The sequence below is a fragment of the Triturus cristatus genome, chromosome 11 (assembly GCF_964204655.1).
Source record: "Triturus cristatus chromosome 11, aTriCri1.1, whole genome shotgun sequence".
In the NCBI taxonomy this organism is placed as follows: Eukaryota; Metazoa; Chordata; class Amphibia; order Caudata; family Salamandridae; genus Triturus; species Triturus cristatus.
In genome coordinates, this window is record NC_140594.1 from 696,331,084 (window position 1) to 696,358,042 (window position 26,959).

The 26,959-nt window shown below is 45.9% G+C and overlaps 1 protein-coding gene across 1 annotated transcript in view; it reads right to left on the reverse strand.

Moving 5' to 3' along the window:
• The window catches only part of LOC146785333 (uncharacterized), a 217,219-nt gene that overhangs the window by 112,033 nt on the left and 78,227 nt on the right, over window positions 1–26,959 (reverse strand). The window contains exon 4 of the mRNA XM_085633021.1: window positions 7,465–7,582. Within this exon, the coding sequence (XP_085489147.1) occupies window positions 7,465–7,582 (118 nt within the window). The remainder of the gene's footprint in view (window positions 1–7,464; window positions 7,583–26,959) is intronic.

Consider the following 26,959-nt stretch of genomic DNA (forward strand, 5'->3'; position numbering starts at 1 on the left):
TTAATGACAATACGATTCCCAGCCTTATCTTTGGGGCCCTTCCCGATCCAGCTAATCCTCTATGTTCTAAGCATTTCATCTGCTCTTTCGTGAGGGTAGTACCTATGTTCCGAGTGTCAGTGCAGGCATTGATTGGTCAGACCCTCTTGGGATTCTCTTTGGTTGGGTTTTAGCTCTAGACCCCTGCAAGGATCACTTCATAGGGGCAAAATTGATGGTGGGAGATTTCGCAATGTCTACCTTGTCGATCTCTCCCTCCTTTGCCCCCCTATTTACACAGCCTGCTGAGAAAGACTCCTTTGGTGGAGGCATTGTTGTCCCTTTCTTCATTGTTGGCTATGCTGGCTATGTTGGGCCTTAAGGTTTTATCTGGCACAGCCTGTTCAGCCTGGTTAGTTTGGCACCTTTCATTCACCCTATCTATTTGCCACACGTGCACCCTGTTATTGATCTCCACATGCAGGAGGCTTACATTTTCAAGCTGGGCAATTAGTGGGCTGCATTCATCCTGAATAATACTTGTAATCTTGCCTAAAAGATCCCTTATAAGATGTACTCCACATGGAGGTTGAACAACCTCTCCTCCATCATTATGATCGTTATAGTCATATCGTCAGTCAAGCAATAGGTATCATCGCTATGGTTGCTGCCGCCTTTGGTGGACTTCAGAGTGTGAAGTTAGGAGGTTTTCTTTTTAGCAGCAGCAGTAGATTTGGTAACAGCCGCAGTGGATTTGGCAACAGGCTTAGCAGGCCTCACCTCAGTTTCGGGCCAATCACTAGTTGATTCCCTTCTCAAGTCTTCTTGATATTCTAGGTTAGACTGAACTAGTTGGCTGCTGATCAATCGAGGCATCCTGTGGATCCGAGGACAGAAACAGCTGTGTCTCAGTTAGTTTTATTTCCTTAGCCACTGCACCTGTAGCTCTTTGCAACATTCTGTTAATGGGGGTGGGCTTAAGAGACATCACAAGTGGCTGGGGCTTCTCTTGACAGTGCCTTTTCCCTATAATGTCAATTAGTAGCTCTTTTAAGCCCTATTAATTAGTGGCAAAAAGACTCAAGGTCAGAAAAAATCAAATCACTCACCCTGCAGAGTGCTTGTTGTCTTTATAGGCACTCTAGATGAAAGGGGGAGACCAGCCTCATCTAACCAAGCTCAGGCATGACATGCGGGACCCCCAGTGTAGCTGTATGAGCCTCCTAGTGAATTGGGTAATGCTGTGGTGGAAGGGGCAGTCTGGGGAGTGTAGTCCCCAATCTAGAGCAATCTACAATTGTGGGATGAAGGTGGAGGAATGCGTTGGAAATGCCAGGAGATACCTTTAGGAATATGGCAGAACTAACTGTAGATCAACAATAATGCCCAGAGTATCACTTGCATGGCTGAGAGGTCATCACGAGCCACACGAAAATGCAGAAATGTCCACGAGTATGAAAGAAGAGGTCATTGCTCCATGCAGCAAACACCCCCGTGTGAAGTCTCACAAATCAAGGCGCCGATCCACATAAGGATTCAGGTGCTCTTAGTGCCATCTGGAGAGAGCTTGTCGCGAGTACGCAGGAGGGGTGTCCAAGGGACCTGACTCTGCACACACACTCCTCTGCTTCTCGAATGGAGCCGCTGTGTGCCACTTGCGCTCAGCATCCGCCAAACGGGCTGGGTGCAGCCACCATGTTGCCTCCTGTAACCGCTCTGCTTCACTTCCAGTCATCAGCTGCAAAGGTCCGCAAATGTCTGCTGCCTGTACGAATATTAGTATATCATCAACGAAGGGTGCGTTTTGAAAGAATTGAAACAAAAGCCGTTAAAGTCTTGAGAATTGCTCAGTAGTTGCAATACACGATCTATGGTGTGGAGCAACAGTAGTGGGGAGAAGTACATTCTTGTTGGGTGCGCTAGCGGAGACGTAAGGGTCTAATATGTTCTTTTTAATTTTTATTCTTGCTGTAGGATGTTCATAATAATTTTTGTCAAGTTTGCAAAAAGATTGTATTGCTGCAGTGCAGACTTTAGGTAGGGTCAGGCAACTTTTCCGAAAGCCTTTACCTCTGCAGGAGAGTTGGTAAGGAAGTCATTTTCAAGAATGTGGCAGAAGTTGTACATTTTGTCACTTTGAGTCTTCCTTTAACAAACCCTTATTGGAAATTAGTTTAGTTCAGTCTCTAAGGGTTTTGCTAGTATTTTTGCTTATATTTTTGCTTCCATACTTATTTGTAAAATTGGCCTGTACATTTTGGGTTCTAAATGGTCTTTGCCCTCTTTTGGAATTATCATAATAGTTGCTTCAGCAGCAGTACCAGAGAATTTGCGTTGAGTGGCTCTATTTTTGTAAAAGCTGATCGGAAATACGTCAGGGTCCAGAGCTTTGCTGGTTGTGAATAATTTTATCACATCTGTATTTACATTCTTTTCTAAGGGGTTATGATACTGGTGATCACTACTCTGTGTTTTTTTTAAGTTTAAAAGAGCGGCTAGGGACTTCAGCGCTTTTTTCAGGTAAAGTAGTTTTTTGTTTTTTGTGCATGGAACCCCTAGGTATGCTTATATGCATGTTAATATTTCAAGTGTTAAAGCGTTTCTAGGAGCTTGGCATTCAAATGCAACTACTGAGTTGTTCTGTTGATTTGATATCTTTAGATATTGTGTCTACTGTAAGGTTTATCTCCCTGTATCTCCTAGACATATAACTTATTATTTGTCCTCTAATGGAACAATTTAATGCATTCCATGAGACCACTGGGGAGGAGACTGAATCTGTGTTCTCCTGGATAAGTAATTAGAACTTTATCTAGCTCTTAGACACCCGATTTGTTTTCTAGAATGTCGCCATTCATGCAGCAGGAGTTGTTTTTTGTCTCGGTTGGCTCTTGTCTTATGGTTAGTGTAATGGCGGCATGGCCTGAGATCAATATTGGGTCGATTGATGAGGCCACGGTTGATTGTAAAAGGGGGTGTCAATGAGTAAATGAACAATGCATGAGTAGCTTTGGTTGGGGGTGAGAAGAAGGTGAATTTGTTGCCAAAGGGGTTGTGAAGCCTCCATACATCATTGAGTTTATGGGTAGTGCATCGATTGTGCATTATCTTGTCTGCTTTAGACCATCTGAATTAAGTTCATGAGTATCTGTCTAAGATTCTATCCATGGGTATGTTGAACTCGCCTCTGAAAATTATATAGGAGTTGGGAGCTAGGAAAGATAATGTAAAATTTTGTGATTGCCAGAATTGATAGCAGTCTTCATTTGGTGAATAGAAATTTACAGCTTATAGCTCGTTCACTACAGTTTTTAACCTAGTGGTAAGCCATCTGCCTTCATTGTCTTATTCTGAAGTAATGGCTGTAAGCCCCACATTTCTCGAGATCAGGGTAATGGCTCCATTCTATTTAGCATCCGTGCTTAAGTATGCTATTTCGTCGACCCAGCCCAAACATAAAGAAAGGGTTTCCTGGTTTTCAATTGTGGTTTCCTGTAAAAAGGCAAAATCCCCTTTCAGGCTACTGAAATATTCTGAAAGTTTTCTCCTTTTAATCGGGTCGTTAAGGCCTTTGGCTTTAAGAGAGATAGTCTTAATGTTGATCATGGGGTAATGGCCAAACTATGCTGGGTGCATTCTGGTGTTGGATAGTATGAGCTGAGGTTTGTGTAATAGGATGGCATAGTATCAGGGTAAAAGAGCATAACAAAAGAGAAAAATAATTACCATTAGAAGGTGCACAAATACACACAAGAAACCTAACAATCCCACCGCCACCAAACCAAAGGGAGTCTCAAAGAGATGAGGTCTAGACCATGGAACTGTGAGGAAACTCACGCAAGGAGATCCTGTTAAACACAATAAGAAACATTAAACAGTTGAATGCAAGTTGTCTTCAATAACACAGCAAAGGATATCATTAGCATACAGAGGACTATATAGTTAAACAAAAGGACTTGGATCAAATATAACAGTACTCCAATGTGATTCATAGAGCTAGAAAGACCAAAACCATGGATCTATAAGGGCCAAAAATGAGTCATGGACTACATAGATGGATCCCTAGTATGAATTTGAGTGAGTATGTAGGTGTGGAGGTGTTCGGAGCATAGAGCTCATAAGGGACATGTGGATGCAGAACAACAACATTGGTTGTTGTCCTGATAGTCTTAAGTGTGGATGTGTATATCATTCTTGTAGATATTTTTAGGTTGGGAACTTGAAGGAGTTTCCAAGTGTGGGCTAATGGAAATGCTGTGTAGCCTAGTCATTAGTTGGGTTATGTGAATAGAAATGAGCTAGTTGGGATGGTGGTTAGTGTGATGAATTACATTTTGTTAGATTGGTGGAAGTGGGATAAGCACTAATGGGGTAATTGCATAGCAGATCCAAGCCAGATTAAAGGGTGATGAGGTTATAGGGATCCCTGGTTTGGGGTAGGCTTGACTTCCATGCTAGATATTGGCTTGTTATCAATGATGGTTTCTAGATCAGATGGTTCTGTAAACACTAAAATGTGTCCTTTAAAGATGATTTTAAACTCAACCAGTCTACTCCTAAGAGTAAAAAAGCCTTTCCTACTAACCACAGTGTCCTTAGCAAAGTCTTGCGGGGTGGAGATTTTGCCTCTTTTCATGTGATGGATTTTACTTTCTTCATATATTCTAAAATGAGTTTCGAGTGTTGGTTTCTCAGTGGCTTTAAGACGAGGGGTCTTGGTGAGGAAGAATTCTTAGGTCCAAATTTTGTAATACTTTGTGGTCTTTCTATCTTGACAAATCTGATAAAGTTGATGTTGAAGGAATCCAAGATGCTAGGAAAGCAATGGTTGAGTGTGCCGTCTCCTTGGTACCTTCCATTAGACCAAAAATCCTAAGGTTGCTTCTTCAATTGCAATTTTCTAAGACAGTGATATCGTGTTTGAAAGTGGCAACTAGACTGTCAGATTCTTGGAGATGTTTGGATTGGAGGTTGTTGCAATTTTTAAGGAGCTGAGTCTAAATTCTGATTGGATGATTCTATTGTTTGAATCCTTTAGGTCTGTCCTGGTCCCTGTCACTTCCACTTGTAGGAGTTCGGTATTGGTTTTAGCACTTTGCTCAATGTCATGAACTGTGTTTAGCTTATTTAAGATTATTACCAGAGTAGGGGTGTTATCCAGTTTGTCCTTGACGGGGACTCCACGATAGGGTGATCCAGTTTCATTCTCTTCAGAGTGGCCTTTGCTTCTTTATCTTTGTGTTCTTTCATTTCAGACATTCTGTTTGGAGCATAGATATGGTTTAAACAAAACAATTACAGGTTATTTGCTGTGTTAAATAGCAGTCTTTGATTTGACTGGTCTCTGAAGCGGAGGAAAATGAATAGGGGCTATGAACTGTGATCTCCCTTGTGTCTTATGGTGCTTGGTGGTGTCTAATGTGTTGCAGTGTGATTTCCCCCATTGGCAGATGCTCTAGAACCAGACTGAGATTAGTGTGAAATGGTGACAAAGGTAAATATTGCCTGTAGCTGTATAGAGTAGATTGCAAGCTGTACAATCGACTGGACAAAGAAGTAAGTACAGGACGCACAACACTGTGTTATTCTATTTCACTTGGGTATAACTCAGCCAGTTCACAGTATGAACCTCACTTTCTTTGGTCATGTGAGTTTGATTATTTGGGTTGGTTTTGCATGTTGTGCTCAGTGGGAGACACATCAAATGGTGTGGTTGGACTGCAAATCACACCTGGTGCTAGTCTCCTGGTGTTATGCAGTGGAAATGATTTGATTGCATAGTGCCTTCCAGATTAAGCTGATAATTGACGGTGCTGACAAAGAATGCTGCCCGGTGCACAGGGCGCAATGAGCAAGATACTGGTGTTTCACTCAGAGTGCCCCCTTAATAACGAATCAACAAACTCAATGGGGCAGAATATCAGGGACTAAGCATCGAAAATAAAATATCGACAGGCAAATAAGTCTAGATTTTCTACACCTAACTCCACATATACGCACCTGTATAGTACATATATCTTCATGGTATGTAGATGTGGAGTTAGAAAGAGTAAATCTATAATTACCTAAATACACTTACCTTTAGATATTTTGTCCCTTGATATTCAGTCCTTGATACTAGTATGGCACAATATTGTTGGTGTAGAATTCAGTAGTACAATTGTTTTGCTTATGGAAATCAGATTAAACTTGCCTTGCATTGCAGCTAATTAACTTTGCAGCCGGTAAATCACTATTTTAAAATATTTTTTAATTCCAAGTATCTTAGCGTAGTGCTGGCTCCAGGGTGTTGGGAAGAAGGTAGTCGGTAGCGGAGTGCCATTATGGAGCAGGACACGACAGCCTCCAAGCAAAGAGTGCCTGGCCGTTGGGCCGGGCGTTGACTGAACACCGGGGTCCTCCTGGTGTTATTGCAAGTTTCAGGGTGTTGTCCTTACCGCAGTTAGGGGTTAAAGAGAGGCTTTGTTTAAACTGATAAGCCTCACAGTCTGCTGGTTCAAAGACACTGGAAAGTGAAATACCGGGCAAGACGCCATATTTCTCACCACGTGGCACAAGTCTGAAGGGAGATTACAATGCAGTCTTTACACCACAATACGCTTACAACGTGGCCATTACAACACAAGTCGTTACAACGACTTGCACTGGATGGCGCTATACACTAAGGAATAGTATGATTTACTATCCCAACACCTTCCCTACTGTTATGTAGGCTGAAGTTGGAATAGTAAGTCGTTGTACTGACTTGCGTTGTAATGACTGCGTTGTAAACGTATCGCGGTGTAAAGATAGCGTTGTAACATCATACATTCGTGTCTGAACAATCCAGGTGCATCCAATGCTGTTATGTTTAAAAGGTTTCTGACTCCTCGTGCCTTCATGAGCTCCCCAATGGCTGTGAGGTATTTTGGTGGCTAATGTGGTGGGAAGATGAAGCTGGAGAATGAAAGGCCATCTTGTTTGGGCTCCTAGATTTTTAGGAAAATCCAATGAAGTCAGCAATTTACCCTCAGAAGAGGTGAAACCCTACTGAAGCAATTTTCCAACTTTTTATACAGATAGTTCTGATTCTCGACAAAGCTCTCAAATTGATAATTTTAATGTTAATTCAGATTATTCGTGTGCCACTATCAACAAAAGTAAAGGAACTATGTTTTGGCCCTTAGAAGGAAAAATCCTATTTTACCAGTATGCATATTTATGAATGATGTGCTTCTCTACAGGGAGGGTACTTCATCTATAACAAGAGTAGCTTTTATCAAACTCACAAGCATTACAAGGAATGTATCAGGAAAGCATAGGCAATTAAAATAGAAAGTGGTAGGCATGAAAATTGGCTCTCAGAAACAAAGATAAGTGTACTAAGGACATCAAATACATATTGTAAATCTGTCTCATCTCTGTATTCAGCAGGATAGGTGGTTTGATTCTGCACTCAGATTCACTCTACATTGTAAATGTGGCATCACCCAGCTTCTACGTCACCTGCACAGCCGCTCGAAAAGTCTGGCATAACCTATACAGACACCTTTCCTCATCTGCAGGATGATGTTGGGATCCGGGGATCGTGCTGCTTCACTGTGATAGCCCACTGTGTCGTACTCTGTAGAGGAAATCAAAATAGACCTTGAACAAACTATTATTGCCCTTGTTACAGCTTTCCTCTTCTCTGTATGAGAGGGACACCTTTTCTTTTTACCTTCAGAAACATTTCTACCATCTTGTAAATAGAGAACACTCAGTAACAAACGTATAGTGGTAATGCTGTTCAGAAGCTGTGTGCATGTCAATGTCGTAATAAGAGAGACAAAATGTCTGTGAAAAAGCGTAGCCTCATGTATTTCTCATTCCCATGTGTTAATTCAAGCATTCCATCCATCACTGTTTTGTATACTTACTGGCAGTGCTTAATTTGACCCTGTGCTTTCCGGTGCTCGGCACCGGCACTTAATTGGTTTCCGGTGCTCAGCACCAGCACTTAAATGTCATCACCACACTTATGACACTCTGCCACATGGTGGCGCTGCTCATCCAATTTAGAGATGAGCAGAACATCGTTTGTTTCTGAACACAAAATACATTAAAAAAATTGAGTTCCTGCCTCCCCAGCCATTCCTTTAGCTCTGGGGACCCGGAATAATCTGAGCCGTCGCACTTGAAGGTGAAATCTGGTTAGCAGTTGTTTTGGTACCGTCGAATAAGACAGTGATGACAGGCAATCGGTGGTGCAAGGTGTAGTGGCCTCCTGGTTAGAGCCCCAGCAGTTATTATTTTACAAATTAAGCACTGCTTACTGGTAAATACCAAGCCATGGATAAGTTGGCGTTGTAAGCACCAACATTCACGTTATACGTCATTTTCATGAGGAACTCATCATTTGTATGACTGATTGCTTCCAATATTGTTCTTTGGGATATTACTATTTATCATGCATGAGAAATAATACACAGTTACCAAGGTACTTGTGATAGGGGCGTATATGAGTCTGCCCGGTTTAGATTTGAATCTGTAAAATGCATTTAAACCAAAAATCTCAGAAGCAGTGCCTTTGCTCACTGAGCTGCCTTACAAATTCGCAAATCATCAGGAGTAATTCACAAAGGGATTTATGAATATCTGAAGTAGTAGTCCTGTAATACTAATTTCTGTACTCTTAAAAGCCTTTGTGCAAAATATCTAATATGGGAATAAAATGGGAATATTCAGGAAGTAATTATATAACTAGAACAAATAGAAAAGGCTAAGTACTCTGCACTTTTTTTTATGTTTGAAATGCTTTATTGAAGAAAAGTATAATGAACCACAAAATACAGATCATATAAAGAACATTGTCGATATAGAATCAAAAATAGAAAAAACAGAGGATCATCATGTGGTAACAGAAGAAACCTGAAGGAAGATTAAAAAGCATTTTGTAAAAATTTTAAAGGCAACCAGGAGGAAAAGGGGGAAAGAGGAGAAAAAAGGAGGAAAAGGAAAGGAAGGGAAAGGAAAAAGAAAAAGATAAATATGAGGCGTTAGGAGAAGAATAGATAACGAGATCAGACAAAGACTAGGTAGGGTAGAAACAGCAAGAAAGCCAAGGATAGGGAGTAGTTGAAAGGCAGGAAAGACAAATGCAAATGTAAAAGATGCAAGAAGGGTAAAAGGAGAAGAAGAAGAAGAAGGACAGAGAAAGAGACACTTATGGGGGTTTAAAATTCTCAGAGGATAAAGGAGAGATAGATTTCAGAGCCATGTGGTCAAGATATGTTGTGAGAGGCAACCAGAATAAATCTCTATTGAGGGTAGGAGTGGAGGCAGCGGCAAAACGGACATCGAGCCTATGGTAATGACAGAGAGAATTCCACCAACAATGTATAGAGAGCTTAGAGAGATCCTTCCAGTTAGAAGAAATGTGTTGAAAAGCCAGAGCCAACATAAGATCTAATAGACCAGAGGAGTGAGAAGAAATATCGAGAGTGTCAGAAACACTACCTAAAAAAAGAAGAGGGATAGAGTATGGAATAGAGATAGAGAATAGACGAGAGACATAAGACCACACCTGATCCCAAAGTGCGAGAACAGAAGGGCACAGAAAAAGTAGATGAAAAAGATCAGCATTAGGGGCAGAACAGGTCCAGCAGGTAGAGTCCTTATCAGGAGAAAAGCGAGAAATAGAAACAGGAGAGAGATAGAGTCTGTGATATAGAAAGAACATAGATTGAGTTAGTGAGGCGGAACGGGAAATTTTTAAGGACCTGGCCCAAACTTTATCCCAAACAGCTATAGGCCAGTCACAGCCCAGATCCAGCTCCCAAGCAAGTTCCAATTTAGATTTCGGGCGGGTCGGATTGGGGGAGGAGAAGAATTTATAGATGAGAGAGGCTTTAGGTAAAGTAGACAAGATCTGAAGAAGTGAGGAATGAGATACGGGAGAGGATGACAAGGGAAGTGAATAATAAACATCAAGTATGATGGCCATGAGGACAGTAAATCTGCGGAAAAAAGACTGAGGGCAATGAAACAGAAGTCGGAATCGAGGAAAAGAACATGGGAGAAGACCATCGAAAAGTTGGTTAACCCACATCAGACCCTTTGATCTCCACACAGTCCAGCAAATAGGACGATTATTGAGGAGAATAAGCGAATTATACCAGATAGGGGAGGCCAAAAAAGATTCACGAGAAACCGGATCAGGACGGACCAGAGCATGTAAAAGGGAGGAAGTGTGCTTGAACAGGGGTAGAGGAGTGGTTAAATTCTTAGCAGAGAAATGTATAATTTCAGATAGAGAGAAAGGAGAGAGGAGCGAGCGTTCAATAGAGAGCCAAAGAGGAGCAAGAGGGGAGGGTGCGAGAACAAGCCAATTAGAAGCCTGACGGAGAGAGAAAGATTTATGATAGAGACGGAAATCCGGAAAATTGACTCCGCCATTGGATTTCGGTTTACGAAGAGCAACTAGAGCAACTCTCGATTTTTTATGATTCCATAAAAACTTAGAGAGACAGGAGTCGATGCGTTTGAAATAGATATCAGGGATATGTATGGGGAGCATGGAAAAGATGTATATAAGAATGGGAGAAATCATCATTTTGATCGAATCCAGCCGACCCCACCATGAAAGAAAGAGAGGATTCCAAGAAGAGAACAACTTATCAATACGGGATAATACAGCAGACATGTTCAACCGAATAGATGAGGAGATGGAGCTAGAGAACCAAATTCCAAGGTACTTAATTTTAGAGGAGTTCCATGCAAAGCCAGTGGTCGAAAACTGATGAGGGAGACAAAATTTGGTAAGAGGAAGGATCTCGGTTTTATCAGAGTTAATCTTGTAACCAGAAACTTGGAAATAGGAGTTAAACTCAAGCAGTAAGGCCGGAATGGATTGGTCAGGATCAGAAATGAACAAAAGAATGTCATCTGCATACGCAGAGAGTTTCAAATGAGTCTTGTTATAAGGGAAGCCAGAAATAGAAGTGTTATTTCTAATAGACGTAAGGAATGGCTCTAAGGCTAGAACAAAAAGTAGAGGGGACAAAGGGCAACCCTGACGGACGCCGCGCTGTAAGGGAAAATAGGGGGATAGTTTACCATTATCTAAAACAGACGCCTTAGGGGCAGAATAAAGTAAAGAAACAAGAGAAATAAAATTAGGGCCAAAGCCGTGCCAGCGCAAGGAGGCAAACAGAAAGGACCAATCTACTCTATCAAAAGCTTTCTCAGCATCAACCGAGATAGCGGCTAAAGAGATGTTGAGAGAAGGTACCTTATTTAGAACATTGAGGAAAAGGCGGGAATTGTCCGAGGTAAGCCTGCCCTTTACAAAACCACACTGTTCCTTACCAATGAGATGCGGGAGAAGAGGATCCAAGCGCAAGGCAAGAAGTTTAGCAAATAATGTATAGTCTACATTAACAAGGGATATTGGACGGTAATTTTTACAGAATTGGGGGTCACGACCCTCTTTAGGTATAAGGCAGATCGTAGCCTCGTGAAAAGTACCGGCAGCTGTGCCAGAGGTAAAGAAGGATTGGAAGAGGGAGAGAAGTTTAGGAAGCAAAAGATCTGAAAAATGTAGATAAAATTCCACAGAGAAACCATCCGGACCCGGAGATTTACCTTTAGTCAGAGACGTTAAGGCTCTATACAGTTCGCTAATAGAGAGATCAAGTTCCAGATCAGGGAAGTTAAGATGAGAAGTGGAGGGGGCAGGAATTTTATCTAAGTAGGATTGAATAAGAGAGGGCGAGGGGGGGGATTCAGGAGTATAAAGAGATTGGTAGAAACCTTGAAATTGAGCGAGTATATCCTGCTCCTTATGCAAAAGAAGATTATCGGTGGAATAAATCGAATCAATCGAGTTACGCTCCTTGCGAGACTTAAGGTAGTTGGCTAAGAGTTTACCTGATTTGTTGCGACCACAGTAGTAGCGGGCACTGCTCCGAAGTAATATTGAAGAAGCATTATCAGTAGTGGTTTTGTTAAAATCGAGCTTGGCGCGTATAAGGTCTGGTAAAACCGTTTTAGTAGAAGAAGTGTAAAATTTATGCTCCAGGGATTTAATATGGGAGAGAAGGTCTTTCTGTTTCTTAAGGTAGCACTTCTTTTTCTTTGGGACAAAATCAATCACAAAACCGCGAGCGGTAGCCTTAAAAGAGTCCCAAATAACATGAGGGGCTAAAGAGGGATCAGAATTAAGTAGAAAGAATTCCGTAGCAAAAGAAAGAAAGGAAGAGGAAAAGAGGGGATCCAGAAGAAGAGAGTTATTGAAACGCCAACGAGAAGATTTGGGAGGAGGAGGGAGAAGATCAAGAACTGTGACAATGGGAGCATGGTCTGAGATAACTATCGGCTCTATAGACGAGGATAGGAGATTTTGAGAAAGGAAGATGTAGTCAATCCGAGAGAAAGAGGCATGAGGAGGTGAAAAGAAGGAATAGTCCAGAGAGTCAGGATGGGACAGTCTCCATGAGTCAAGAAGGTGAGATTTAGAGATGGTGTCAAGGAATTGCGTATGTGATTTGTGGGGAGTAAAGCGGGCAGAGGATTTGCGGTCAAGAAACGGGTCAACAATTTGATTACAATCCCCCCCCAAAATGAACAGGGAATCACTGTATTGAAAACATTTAGAAGTTATTAGAGGCCTGGTGTCCTTCACTGCTCCTGCTGACCGCTGGGTTCTTCAGACCGGACATATTGACATTTTTTGCTTTTTGAGTGCAGGTCGTTGTGTTGGATTGCCTCTTTGCCTCCCTGTCACTGGCACGTTCAGGCTTCCATGGGCAAGTTACGCAACCCAAAGTTTGTCTTTGTGCCCTCGAAGACTCCACCTTCCTCCGCCTCTTCCTCAGCGGCAGGTCATTCTCCTCATCCTCCTCACACAGATCAAATGGCGACAATGTCCTCCACCCGTTCTTCTCCATCACATCCTACTTCCAGCAAGTCTTCTCCTTCTGCCTCCTTACCTAAGCGCTTGAAGCAGGACTCCTCTCCTCCTCCATCTGAGTCATCTCCATCCCCTATATCTATGGAGTTGATACTTGAGGAGATCCGCGCTTTGCGCCCGTTCGTGGAGGAGACTAACACTAAGATGCAGCTTTTTGAGGCTAAATGGTCAACTATGGATGCTCGTGTTTCTTCTGTGGAGCAGCAGGTTACAGAGATTCAGTCAAACTCTCAACGCATCTCCTCTCTGGAGAAGTCTCTTCTCGCCCTTCAACAGCACACTGAAGATTTGGAAAACAGGAATAGGAGAAACAACCTACACGTTTATGGCCTTCCGGAATCCTTGGAGGGAGATGATCCTGTCACGTTTTTCTCCTCTTTCCTTCTGAAACTCCTGGACCTTCCTACTACTACCTCTCTCAGTATCCAACGAGCCCATAGACTTGGCCCTCGCTCCTCCTCCTCAACCAAACCGCGAGGGGTCATCATCCTCTTCCTCAAGTTTACTGATCTCCTTCTGGTCCTCTCTACAGCCCGAGCGAAACGCCAAGTGTCCTGGATGGGTCAGAGAGTTTTTCTCTCTCAAGATGTCTCTAGTGTCACTGCTGCCAGAAGAAAGGAATTCTTGTCCCTTTGTGCTCCTCTGCGTTCTATTGGAGCTAGATATGGCCTTTTTCACCCCTGCACCTTCAAAGTAACTCATCAAAACAACACCTGGACTTTCCAAGATCCAGCTGAACTCAACAATTTTATTCACATTCAGACCAATGCTGGCATGGATACATCCAATCCTACTACTGGTTGATTATTTACCTGTTTTGTTTCTCTCCTTGCAGGTTTTTGCTGAAATATTCTCTCCTTGGTTTGATTCTTCTCCGGCTTGATGTGATTATATAGTGGTTGTTGTCTGGGTTTTCTGTTTTACATATAGTGTCTGCTTTTGTGCTGTTTATCTTAACATGACTTTTGTATAACACGTTTCTTTTACCCTCCCTTAGATTATTCGATACACCCTTTCGTATTCCTCTCCGTCTCATACGATTCGTCTTCCACGTATTCCGTCCTGGTGCGGTGTGTGTTGCTCTCCGGCTTAGGAGGCCGTTCTTGTCGAATCCTCCCATACCCCATCGTCATTTTGTCATCTCCCTTCCCCCTTCAGGTATGTTTTCCTCAGTCATATGTACTGTCTCTTCTTCCACCTCTTTTTTCTTCCCTCTTCCCCTCCTTCCTCATTCTTTGTTCTTCTCTTACTGTATCTCCTGACTTTCTTTTGTCTTGCTCTTTTCCCTCATTCACTTGTTGTCGTCCTTTATGGCGTTCTTGGTTTTATGCCTTTTCTGTGTTCCTTGCACATTTTATTGTTTTTTAATTCAAAGTTATCTCATGGAATGTGAAAGGTTTCGTTAGCCCTATTAAACGACAGAGAGTGCTTTCCCACCTAGCCTCTTATACTCCTGACCTAGTTCTTTTACAGGAAACTCATCTTTCTGAGGCGGAGTCTCTTAAACTAAAGAGAGGCTGGGTGGGAACGGTTTTATTCTCTCCTACATCTAATAAAAAGAATGGTGTGGCCATTTTGTGTCACAAAAAAACTCAAATGCAAAGTTCTTTCTCAAGAGAATGATACTGATGGCCGTTGGGTCCTTGTTAAGCTGTTAATCGATTCTGTATCCTTGACTGTTTTTAATGTTTATGGCCCCACTCATCCCGATTGTAATTTTTGGTCTCTAATAACTTCTAAATGTTTTCAATACAGGACTCTGCACTTTTATATAGCGTAGAACATTTTGAGCCAATTCCTGAGGGCAAAAGTAGTAAACATGGTCTGCCATATTTAGAGTTTCTTTAGCCAGGTGGAGAGCATTTGCTTAAAGAATAGTAGCTGAAACAGTTGACACACTTTCAGAGGGTGTAGCCTCACCACTTCCTATCGGATGAACCACTCCTGCTCACTTTCTAAATGAGACCCTGTTACTCCGTTTTTGTATGTGTTTTGATTGTTTCATCTTCTTTCAAACAGAGGAACTCAGTCACATCTCGAGGATATCCAGAATAAATGTGGGCAATTCTGAAACATTTTGCTATTGGGTAGACATACACAGCCCTGTAGATTTCCATAAGTACAAGCAGTCTGGCTGATAAAATACCTCCTGTCAGCTTACAGTGGGCTTAGAGCCTGTCTTTTGCTTACCATCAGTTAGATTTGTTGTCACTCTCATTTGATAGATTTTTATTCATTAGCTTTACTGGGATTTTCCCTCCTTTTCTTGTGTTTCCCTTTTCCCTGGAGCATAACCTCAATACTTGTGTTTTTTCGCACCTGACTTATGAGACATTAGTTTTTTTATTTTTTGGTTAGGCATTCCATAGGAGTGCATGTTTTTCAATGTGTCTCCCTTGATTACCGCTTCCTCCTGCTGCACTCCGTGTTTACCTTTTTGTTGTGTGCTTCTCCTCTTGCATTGCTTTCTCGCTTATGAGCGTCTCCTTCAAGTGATGCTGCGCTCTCCTACCTGCCCGCTTACCATTGCTACCCCTTCCAAACTTCCCTCTCCCCATTGCTGCACCACATCTTGATGATGTTGTACAGCAAGCATAAAAGACATAGACACAGCCGATAGGTCGCAATGGTGAGACCTATTGGCTTTGTCAATGCTTATGAAAATGTGATTTGTCACATGTCGTGCCATTCACCATGGTACAACTCTATTATTTGTTGAGAATCATGACAACCACAGCGTGCTATCAACATAGATAGTTTGCTTCATCAGCACAATGGAGCAAGCAAGATAAAGGACAGTCTTATCCTGAATCTGATTAGGTATTGGCTGTCATACGGGAGTCCAATCACAGCTCTAATTGTAATGGATTACAAACTGGCAATGTTCAATGTTTTAATAGCTGAAATACTGCAACAATTGTACTCACCAAGAACTTTCAAGATTGTATGAATGTGTACAGTAAGAAATAAACCCCTCTGAAAATAATGGGGCAACAGAGTTATCTTAAAATATTCAACAAACTATTTTTTTTAATGATCATATATCGCTAATACTAGTTGAAAGGGGATGTATTGTAGATAATGTTAGCAAATTCAGACTTAGAACAAAGCATTGATTTAGGAAGTGATGGACCATTTTACATATTATTATTCAAGGTTTTAACAGTGTTTTAACAGTGTCTCCCTAGGTAATCTCCACATGAGCACCAAGTTTGAACCAATGGGGAGAGAACCTCTTGCCAGCGAGTTAGTAATATTTCCACGAGTAAAGAAAATGTACTTATGAATTGTTTTAACAGGATGATATAGTTCTGATTTTGTTTACATTTTTATGACTTGACTTTTTACCCTGCTATTCAATGTCATTTTTACTAACCTTTAACACAAATTTACACATGCTTTTATACTAACAATGGTCTATGTAAGTGCACTTGTGCTACCACTTAGCACTATTGCAGGTGTTACTATAGTACCACAAACCATGCAAAACCTCAAGATTACACACAATCGCATATTATCAGAAGAGGACATTGTTTCAATCTCATCCATATTTAAAGACTTTTGTATTTGCCACAATCTAATTTATGATGGTAGTTTAATGACTACATTTATGCCTTACACCATAATTAGCTGAAGATAAACATAAACCGCTTTGAATTGAAGATATATTAGTCATGCTAAAATTACCTAGGAGGAGCGCATCTGCCAAACTCACTGCAAATGAGCTCTGTCATAGTAAGTAAAAAGGCTCATATAGGTGAAATTGTTGTGTTTCTTAACTTTGATGATTATTATAGTGAAGCTATACACCAATTAAATGATTCTGCCATGTAAAATAGATTGGATGCCACCTCTGTAATGAGATTCACAGAATCTAAACTAGTAGCATGCTGGTAGGAAAAAGGACTACAAAATCATAATGAGTTCAGTTCAAATACCTGAATTATACCAATAAAGTCGCACCTGTTTTATGTCTTTTGCCTCTTCATACCCCATTAGGACTTCCTGTTTCTTTCAAATCACTTTTGTTATTAATTCATAGCTGAAACACACTTCGATTCCATAGAGAAAATTCATTTTGAAGGAGCTCCCTATTGCACAATGTGAACTAATAATTCTAGTTTCTCCTATTCCTCCACTAAAATTGGTGACAAAATCATATACACCATCATTGGGTGCAGTGGGTCATGTCTTTCAGTGAAGTTTATGTAATATTTGAGTATGATCTGATTTTGCACACTCAAGAATGTGTTCAATATGCACAAAACATACCACAAACTTCCTACTGCCACTGAACAGAAATACTCCCCAGTATGCGCTGCAGTGCAGGGAATTTGTAGACAGACTGAAATTTACCTCAACCATATTTGGCCAACCCATCCAGTAAACCGATATTGTTATATATTGGTTGTTGTTGATTTTTACACCCAATTCCTACAGGTTTAGTCACAAAGGAATGCTGATGCTCAAGCAGTCATAAAAGACTTGAAGTGACTATAAGCAATGGGCACAGTTCATACCTTTCAGCCAGACAGTGGTCCTGCATTCACCACAAAGGATTTTAGGGATTCTATGTCTGCTCTGGGAGTATGTCTGCATTACTTACACACATTTTACGCAGAGAGCAATGAGGTAATAGAGTATAAAGGTACACTTCAGCAAGTTTTTACTGCTAGGGTATTATGTAGAGGAATGAGTGGCTACATCATCGGTATGAAGTTCAGGAGTTCAGAGAGCATCAAAACATTTGACTAGAGGAGTATTAGGAAGTCGCACTCTGTTGGACTTGGCCCTTCTGGCAGGTTCACCCCTGAACTTTTTTGCTTTTTATTGGTGACTTGGTGTGGTGATTTTTCGTTTCTGCGCACTTTCCCTGTGTCCCAGGGTAAAGTGCGTGCGCACTCTGAGTGCATGTGGTGAGATAGGCCTGCCCTCCCATAGGAATGCATGGGGAGTGTATGTGTCCCTAGTAGTTCCTGATGCGTGGGGTGTGCAGGCCCGAGTTTGGTATGTGCGGACTCGTGTGATTGAATGCTGCGCGATGATGTGTGCGGCGTGCATGTACCTAGTGTGGAAGTGCCACTTCTAGAAGTGGGAACTTCGGTGTGCAGTGTGAAATGTGTGCCTTGTCGCGTGAATGGCTGGTTGAGGTCATGTGACGGGCTAGGGATTCCCCAGAGTCAGGATGAGTCACCCAGTGGTGAATGGGGAGATCAGCAGCTAGATGGGTGGGAGGAGTACACCTGGGTGCTGAATAGGGCAGGGTTTTCCCCACACAATGCTGGCTCCACCCCCTGTGGTGCGACTGATGACCCTAGCCCTGCCAGTGAATAGAGTGAGGGGCTGAGCACATCAAGGGTGCTCCCCAACCAGCTGCAACTGGTTTTCCCCCTCACCCTGAACCCAGAACAAAGGGAAAAGATGTATAAAAATGGGGCTGTGTCCCCACAGAAGTTGTTCTCTGCCAGGATCTTACCTGAGGGGGGCTGCTGCTGCTGCTGGACCAGAGGACCGCCACTTGGACTACCTCCCTGCCTGGAGGCCCAGTGAGCTGGCTCTGGGTCCAGCCTTGTCCCCCACCCCGGCCCTGCTGCATGCAGGGAAGAACTTTGCTGGACTTTGTGGTTCTTTTTATCCTAAAGCGCTGGGAGCGCTTTATTTGTGTCCCCAAAGCGCCTGGAAGCGCTTCTTATTTGCCTTAGCGCTAGGAGCGCTTTATTTGGTGCCCCCAGCGCTTCTAGAGTGCTTTCACTTTGGCCGTAGCGCTAGGAGCGCTTTATTCTGGAGGCCGGTGCCCACCCGGCATTGTGGTGCGCTTGCGGGTGCCTACCCCGCTTATTTAATTATTTCCCTACGGCGGGTGCCCACCCCGCCGTATATTGCTTATTGCGAGGGAACCCACCCCTCTTGTGAAGTTAAAATCACCGCCGCGGCCCGAGCCGCACATTGGATTCCCCCGGGCCGCTGCCTAGCACGACCCGGAAGGTGGGGACTCCGTGGGCGGGACTTCCAAAAAGGGAAGCCCCGCGAGAGGAGAGTCCGCGCCGGGACCGAGAAGAGAAGACGGGAGAGCACGGGAGCCTACCCCGCCTCCCCGAGTGCAGCGAGTGAAAGCCCCGCAGACCGGAGTCCTGCCTTCGCCACCTCTCCCCCAGCCGGTAAGAGTTAAAGGGAGTCCGGGTGGGGAGAGGCGGTAGCAGAGCGGCCCCGCTCCAGAGCGGACCGCTCCAACGGGTCGCATTTTGTTTAAGAGCCGGGAAGGCTCCAACGTCTAAGGGGGCATTTTCCTCGGTTTCTGAGCGCGAGGCGCTCCAACGTGGTGATTGTGTTTTGTTGAGCCCAGTGAGGCTCCCACGTACTCGGGGGGCATTTTGTTCAGAGCCGTGAAGACTCCAACGAACGGGGGCAATTTGTTTAAGAGCCTAGAGGGCTCCAATGTTACCGGGGCATTTCTTCCGTGTTCGAGTGGCCCCAGATGGCAGCGGGCCACTCCCACCTTGCCCCACAGTAGTTTACAGAGCCACAGAGGCGTAGGGGGCTTGTGTTGTTGTTTAGAGCCCCGAGGCTCCAAAAAAGTGCACTGTTTGTATTAGAGGGTCCCGAGAGGCCCCACGTGACTGCGATACTGGTGTTCAAGGCACAGTGGTGCCCCAGTTCAGTTCCACAGCTGCCCAGCACTTAGTGGGCAGCTGCAACGTCTAGGTTGGGGGCCCGTGGCGCTTTGCGCCGACTGCGTGCGCAGTCTTGCCTTGACTCTGCATTGTGGATTGCGCCTCCTGCGCAGTCTTCCCCTAAACCTGACTGGGACACAGGGCGTCCTTGCCCCTTCAAGGCCAGTTGGCCTAGGGACTGCCACAGGTGGTGGCTAATGTGAGTTTTGCGCTATTGTTTCTAACCTGCACCTCTGAATGTTTTTATGCATCATGTGTCTTCCTTCCCTACACCTCTGAATGTGATGCATCATGTGTAATGTGCGTTTACCCCTACAGGTATTGTGATACTTAGGTGGTTGTTTTCTCCCTAGTACAGGTGGTGCTAGTGAGGTCCTGATTCCCTGCGCAGTATTTTCCTAAGGTGGTTAGGGTTGCGTAGGTGGTACTTACCTGTTACCAGTAGTTACTGGTTGTGTGCTACATTTCCATTTAGTGCTACAGTGATTGTATGTGCTATGTTCTAAAGTATTATTCCTACAAAGTGTTATTTCTACAAAACGTACTATTTCTACCAAGTGCTAATTCCTGACAGTGGTCCATGTGGCCCTGTCCCCTGTATATATAATCCCTTGTAAATTCTGCCCGTGCCTGTTGGCACATTGTAAAGTGTGTGTTCTTATCTAATGTGTTTTTGGTATAATACAAAGGTTATTTTTATATAATACCTTGTGTGGAGTTTCCTTTGTGGTGGGCCTCGGGTGTTGTTGCTGGGTGCGCGCGCAAACGCTTTACACATCGCCTTAGGGATAAGCCTGTCTGCTCGTGCCAAGCTACCAAGGGGGTGAGCAGGGGTTATCTTTGGCGTGTAACTTCCTTGCCCTGACTAGAGTGGTGGTTTCTGCCTGACTTTGGCGCAAGCCTTAGCCAACCAGAAATCCCATTTCTAACATTGGTGATCAGCGGTGGGATTTGGACTTGCGTTTGCGCTGTACCGCAGCGGCAACTGGCCGCACTACAAAACTCTGCATTTAGATAAATCACATGGTATAGGGATTATTGTTCTAAGTTTGTTTTTAATTGTCATTTCTTTGGAAATGTGTTTTTGTGCACTGTGAGTTAGGTGTCCCTAGCTCGGGAGGGTAGATCATCCCCCTAAGTGCATTGTGTTTTCTGGATTCACCAGAGGGTGGGATTCAGTGGTGGCAGCGTAATAGTGTCCTGTACATTTGTCCCCCGCCCTGCGCCCAGAGTTGGTACCTGTGTCACTTGTGGTCAGGTTGAGGAATCAGGGGTGGTAGAAACTGCCTTACCAGTCCGAGGGGAGGGTTGTGTGTGGATGAATGGTGTGTGGCACTAGGCAAGTGAGTGTGAGTTCTCTGGGATAGAGAGCTTGCTGAATCCTTTGTGAATTGTGTACTCCTTTGTTAAACGCAGACCCCTAGGTTCCCTGTGTGATCTTTTCTCTAGAACGTCTGCCAGAATGGAGCCTGCTTTTGATCCCAGTGATCTAGTTTATTACAGTATGCAGGAGTTGGAAAGGTTCTGTAGAGAGAGAAACATAGGGGTGAGAGAGTCAGACACTGTGTACGAACTGAGAAACCACATGATTGGATGGCAAGCAGGTGAATGGAAACGTGAGTGCAGTGAGGAAGACAGGGCCCGGGCCTCTCACCTGGAGGGTGGTGGGTCTGTGGGGAGCCCTGAAGATTCAGAAGAAGATGACAGTACCTGGACGCCAGTAGAGAGTGAGGACCCCGTGGGTAGGGAGTCCCTTGCTGGGTCCAGCGTAGGAGATAGCGCCTCATCCCTTTCCCTGTCCCCTGAGCACAGTGGTAGTTTTCTGGATTCCCCAGTGAGGGTGGAGTCCAGTGGTGGCAGCGATATAAAGTGCAGTATAGAGAGTCCCAGTCCCAGTTCCCCGAGTGTGGTACCTTGTTCCCGAGAGGAGGAATGTAGGTTGAAGTTCAGGGGCAGTAAGAAGCTGTCTCACCAGTCTTGGGAGGAGGCTGTGGAGGAATGTCATGATGCCCTGGTGGACTGGCTGGTGTTTAACCCGGAGCAGGATTTGGATGGAGTACTAAATATGATTATCAAAGAGCAGATGCTCAGTAGTTGTTCTCCAGGGTTGCGCCAACACCTGTTGAGGTATAACTCTTTTTGTCCATGGGAACTTGCAGAGGAAGCAGAGCGCTGGGAAAGTGCTAGAGGTCCTCTAGAGTCATTAGTGAGTGATTCCAACAATAGTGGGTCAGAAATCCTCCAGCCCAGCGTGGTGGAGGAGGCTCAGTGTAGCCCAGCTAGGTCCCAGGATAGCGAGGAGGGTGTAGGGGCTTACTGCCTGGCTCAGTGGAGCGGGAGTAAGGGGGTGACCGAGGGTCCCCAGACGCCCGAAACCCTGCCTCAGGACTTGGATGGTTTCATGAGGGAACACCAAGTTGGGGACCTAGGCTGTCCTGTTAGTCCACTTGAGGAAGATCTCTTAGTAACTAGAGGACCTGGAGCGCCCGTAAACAGGGCTCCTGTGGTTCTGAAATCTGGCAGTACCGCTCCGGTAGGGAGGGTACAGGAGTCCAGCGTGAGGAGTGATTGGGGGATGAGTTCCCCAGTGGAAGAGCCTGTGGGTCAGGGACTACCCAGTTGGGCTAGGATCCCGTGTAGTGACCAGGGTGGCACCACTTCTGTTCTGGGGGATCTCCGCGCACTGTCAGGTGGACAGGGGACGGGAGATCAGCGCCAGACAGACAGTCGCTCGACATATGTGTCATTTGATAGCCTCAGGGGGATGGAGTGGAAATCCCCAGAAGTCCTGGAGTGCCAGGCAATTATTCCACCAAAGGTTCTAGGCCGGAGGTTGGAAGGCCAGGTTCGGGATCAGCCTGACCTGAAGGATGGGACGTCTGTAACCAGCGTCCCGACCGGTTCTTCTTCCAGAGGTACCGCCCCAGCTGGTAGGGAGCAGGGTTCTGGAAGGGGGTGCAGAGGGTGGGAGAGCCCACCTCTGGCCCCGCCCGGTACAACCTGAGGGGTTAAACCCTGGGTTGGAATGGCGTTCTAGGTGTACCCCTCGCCAGAGGAGGAGGAACCCTAGGAGAAGAGGTAGGGGGAGGAGAGCCTTCCCTGAGACTCCTGGTCCGCCTGAGGGTGCAGACCCTAGGCTGGAGAACCAGTGGCAGTCTAGTCCTGTCTTGCATACAGGAAGAGTGGAGAATGGACGCTATGTGCCAGGGGTTACTACCCCCCACTCTGTGATTAGGCAAGGACCGGTGGCACCTGGGTGGCCTAGGGCCTGGTCTTGGCCGCGGACAGCTTGGGAGTACCAGTGGGGTAGCCCAGTTGGTCCAGACAGTGGTGTTAGAAAGAATTCCATGGGTTCACCGTGGCGTAGAACCGGAGGGTGTCCCTGCAGTTGCGGGCCCGCGTCCGTGTTCTATCGCCCCAAGCAGGGAAGTCCATCACGGTGGTGATTGGTCTGCACTGCGTTTTGGCTGGAAGTGGGTTGTGTTGGACTTGGCCCTTCTGGCAGGTTCACCCCTGAACTTTTTTGCTTTTTATTGGTGACTTGGTGTGGTGATTTTTCGTTTCTGCGCACTTTCCCTGTGTCCCAGGGTAAAGTGCGTGCGCACTCTGAGTGCATGTGGTGAGATAGGCCTGCCCTCCCATAGGAATGCATGGGGAGTGTATGTGTCCCTAGTAGTTCCTGATGCGTGGGGTGTGCAGGCCCGAGTTTGGTATGTGCGGACTCGTGTGATTGAATGCTGCGCGATGATGTGTGCGGCGTGCATGTACCTAGTGTGGAAGTGCCACTTCTAGAAGTGGGCGCTTCGGTGTGCAGTGTGAAATGTGTGCCTTGTCGCGTGATTGGCTGGTTGAGGTCATGTGACGTGCTAGGGATTCCCCAGAGTCAGGATGAGTCACCCAGTGGTAAATGGGGAGATCAGCAGCTAGATGGGTGGGAGGAGTACACCTGGGTCCTGAATAGGGCAGGGTTTTCCCCACACAATGCTGGCTCCGCCCCCTGTGGTGCGACTGATGACCCTAGCCCTGCCAGTGAATAGAGTGAGGGGCTGAGCACATCAAGGGTGCTCCCCAACCAGCTGCGACTGGTTTTCCCCCTCACCCTGAACCCAGAACAAAGGGAAAAGATGTATAAAAATGGGGCTGTGTCCCCACAGAAGTTGTTCTCTGCCAGGATCTTACCTGAGGGGGGCTGCTGCTGCTGCTGGACCAGAGGACCGAAACTTGGACTACCTCCCTGCCTGGAGGCCCAGTGAGCTGGCTCTGGGTCCAGCCTTGCCCCCCACCCCGGCCCTGCTGCATGCAGGGAAGAACTTTGCTGGACTTTGTGGTTCTTTTTATCCTAAAGCGCTGGGTGCGCTTTATTTGTGTCCCCAAAGCGCCTGGATGCGCTTCTTATTTGCCTTAGCGCTAGGAGCGCTTTATTTGGTGCCCCCAGCGCTTCTAGAGCGCTTTCACTTTGGCCGTAGCGCTAGGAGCGCTTTATTCTGGAGGCCGGTGCCCACCCGGCATTGTGGTGCGCTTGCGGGTGCCTACCCCGCTTATTTAATTATTTCCCTACGGTGGGTGCCCACCCCGCCGTATATTGCTTATTGCGAGGGAGCCCACCCCTCTTGTGAAGTTAAAATCACTGCCGCGGCCCGAGCCGCGCATTGGATTCCCCCGGGCCGCTGCCTAGCGCGACCCGGAAGGTGAGGACTCCGCGGGCGGGACTTCCAAAAAGGGAAGCCCCGCGAGAGGAGAGTCTGCGCCGGGACCGAGAAGAGAAGACGGAAGAGCACGGGAGCCTACCCCGCCTCCCCGAGTGCAGTGAGTGAAAGCCCCGCAGACCGGAGTCCTGCCTTCGCCACCTCTCCCCCAGCCGGTAAGAGTTAAAGGGAGTCCGGGTGGGGAGAGGCGGTAGCAGAGCGGCCCCGCTCCAGAGCGGACCGCTCCAACGGGGCGCATTTTGTTTAAGAGCCGGGAAGGCTCCAACGTCTAAGGGGGCATTTTCCTCGGTTTCTGAGCGTGAGGCGCTTTAACGTGGTGATTGTGTTTTGTTGAGCCCAGTGAGGCTCCCACGTACTCGGGGGGCATTTTGTTCAGAGCCGTGAAGGCTCCAACGAACGGGGGCAATTTGTTTAAGAGCTTAGAGGGCTCCAACGTTACCGGGGCATTTCTTCCGTGTTCGAGTGGCCCCAGATGGCAGCGGGCCACTCCCACCTTGCCCCACAGTAGTTTACAGAGCCACAGAGGCATAGGGGGCTTGTGTTGTTGTTTAGAGCCCCGAGGCTCTAAAAAGGTGCACTGTTTGTATTAGAGGGTCCCGAGAGGCCCACGTGACTGCGATACTGGTGTTCAAGGCACAGTGGTGCCCCAGTTCAGTTCCACAGCTGCCCAGCACTTAGTGGGCAGCTGCAACGTTTAGGTTGGGGGCCCGTGGCGCTTTGCGCCGACTGCGTGCGCAGTCTTGCCTTGACTCTGCATTGTGGATTGCACCTCCTGCGCAGTCTTTCCCTAAACCTGACTGGGACACAGGGCGTCCTTGCCCCTTCAAGGCCAGTTGGCCTAGGGACTGCCACAGGTGGTGGCTAATGTGAGTTTTGCGCTATTGTTTCTAACCTGCACCTCTGAATGTTTTTATGCATCATGTGTCTTCCTTCCCTACACCTCTGAATGTGATGCATCATGTGTAATGTGCGTTTACCCCTACAGGTATTGTGATACTTAGGTGGTTGTTTTCTCCCTAGTACAGGTGGTGCTAGTGAGGTCCTGATTCCCTGCGCAGTATTTTCCTAAGGTGGTTAGGGTTGCGTAGGTGGTACTTACCTGTTACCAGTAGTTACTGGTTGTGTGCTACATTTTCTATTTAGTGCTACAGTGATTGTATGTGCTATGTTCTAAAGTATTATTCCTACAAAGTGTTATTTCTACAAAACGTACTATTTCTACCAAGTGCTAATTCCTGACAGTGGTCCATGTGGCCCTGTCCCCTGTATATATAATCCCTTGTAAATTCTGCCCGTGCCTGTTGGCACATTGTAAAGTGTGTGTTCTTATCTAATGTGTTTTTGGTATAATACAAAGGTTATTTTTATATAATACCTTGTGTGGAGTTTCCTTTGTGGTGGGCCTCGGGTGTTGTTGCTGGGTGCGCGCGCAAACGCTTTACACATCGCCTCAGGGATAAGCCTGTCTGCTCGTGCCAAGCTACCAAGGGGGTGAGCAGGGGTTATCTTTGGCGTGTAACTTCCTTGCCCTGACTAGAGTGGTGGTTTCTGCCTGACTTTGGCGCAAGCCTTAGCCAACCAGAAATCCCATTTCTAACATTGGTGATCAGCGGTGGGATTTGGACTTGCGTTTGCGCTGTACCGCAGCGGCAACTGGCCGCACTACAAAACTCTGCATTTAGATAAATCACATGGTATAGGGATTATTGTTCTAAGTTTGTTTTTAATTGTCATTTCTTTGGAAATGTGTTTTTGTGCACTGTGAGTTAGGTGTCCCTAGCTCGGGAGGGTAGATCATCCCCCTAAGTGCATTGTGTTTTCTGGATTCACCAGAGGGTGGGATTCAGTGGTGGCAGCGTAATAGTGTCCTGTACATTTGTCCCCCGCCCTGCGCCCAGAGTTGGTACCTGTGTCACTTGTGGTCAGGTTGAGGAATCAGGGGTGGTAGAAACTGCCTTACCAGTCCGAGGGGAGGGTTGTGTGTGGATGAATGGTGTGTGGCACTAGGCAAGTGAGTGTGAGTTCTCTGGGATAGAGAGCTTGCTGAATCCTTTGTGAATTGTGTACTCCTTTGTTAAACGCAGACCCCTAGGTTCCCTGTGTGATCTTTTCTCTAGAACGTCTGCCAGAATGGAGCCTGCTTTTGATCCCAGTGATCTAGTTTATTACAGTATGCAGGAGTTGGAAAGGTTCTGTAGAGAGAGAAACATAGGGGTGAGAGAGTCAGACACTGTACGAACTGAGGAACCACATGATTGGATGGCAAGCAGGTGAATGGAAACGTGAGTGCAGTGAGTAAGACAGGGCCCGGGCCTCTCACCTGGAGGGTGGTGGGTCTGTGGGGAGCCCTGAAGATTCAGAAGAAGATGACAGTACCTGGACGCCAGTAGAGAGTGAGGACCCCGTGGGTAGGGAGTCCCTTGCTGGGTCCAGCGTAGGAGATAGCGCCTCATCCCTTTCCCTGTCCCCTGAGCACAGTGGTAGTTTTCTGGATTCCCCAGTGAGGGTGGAGTCCAGTGGTGGCAGCGATATAAAGTGCAGTATAGAGAGTCCCAGTCCCAGTTCCCCGAGTGTGGTACCTTGTTCCCGAGAGGAGGAATGTAGGTTGAAGTTCAGGGGCAGTAAGAAGCTGTCTCACCAGTCTTGGGAGGAGGCTGTGGAGGAATGTCATG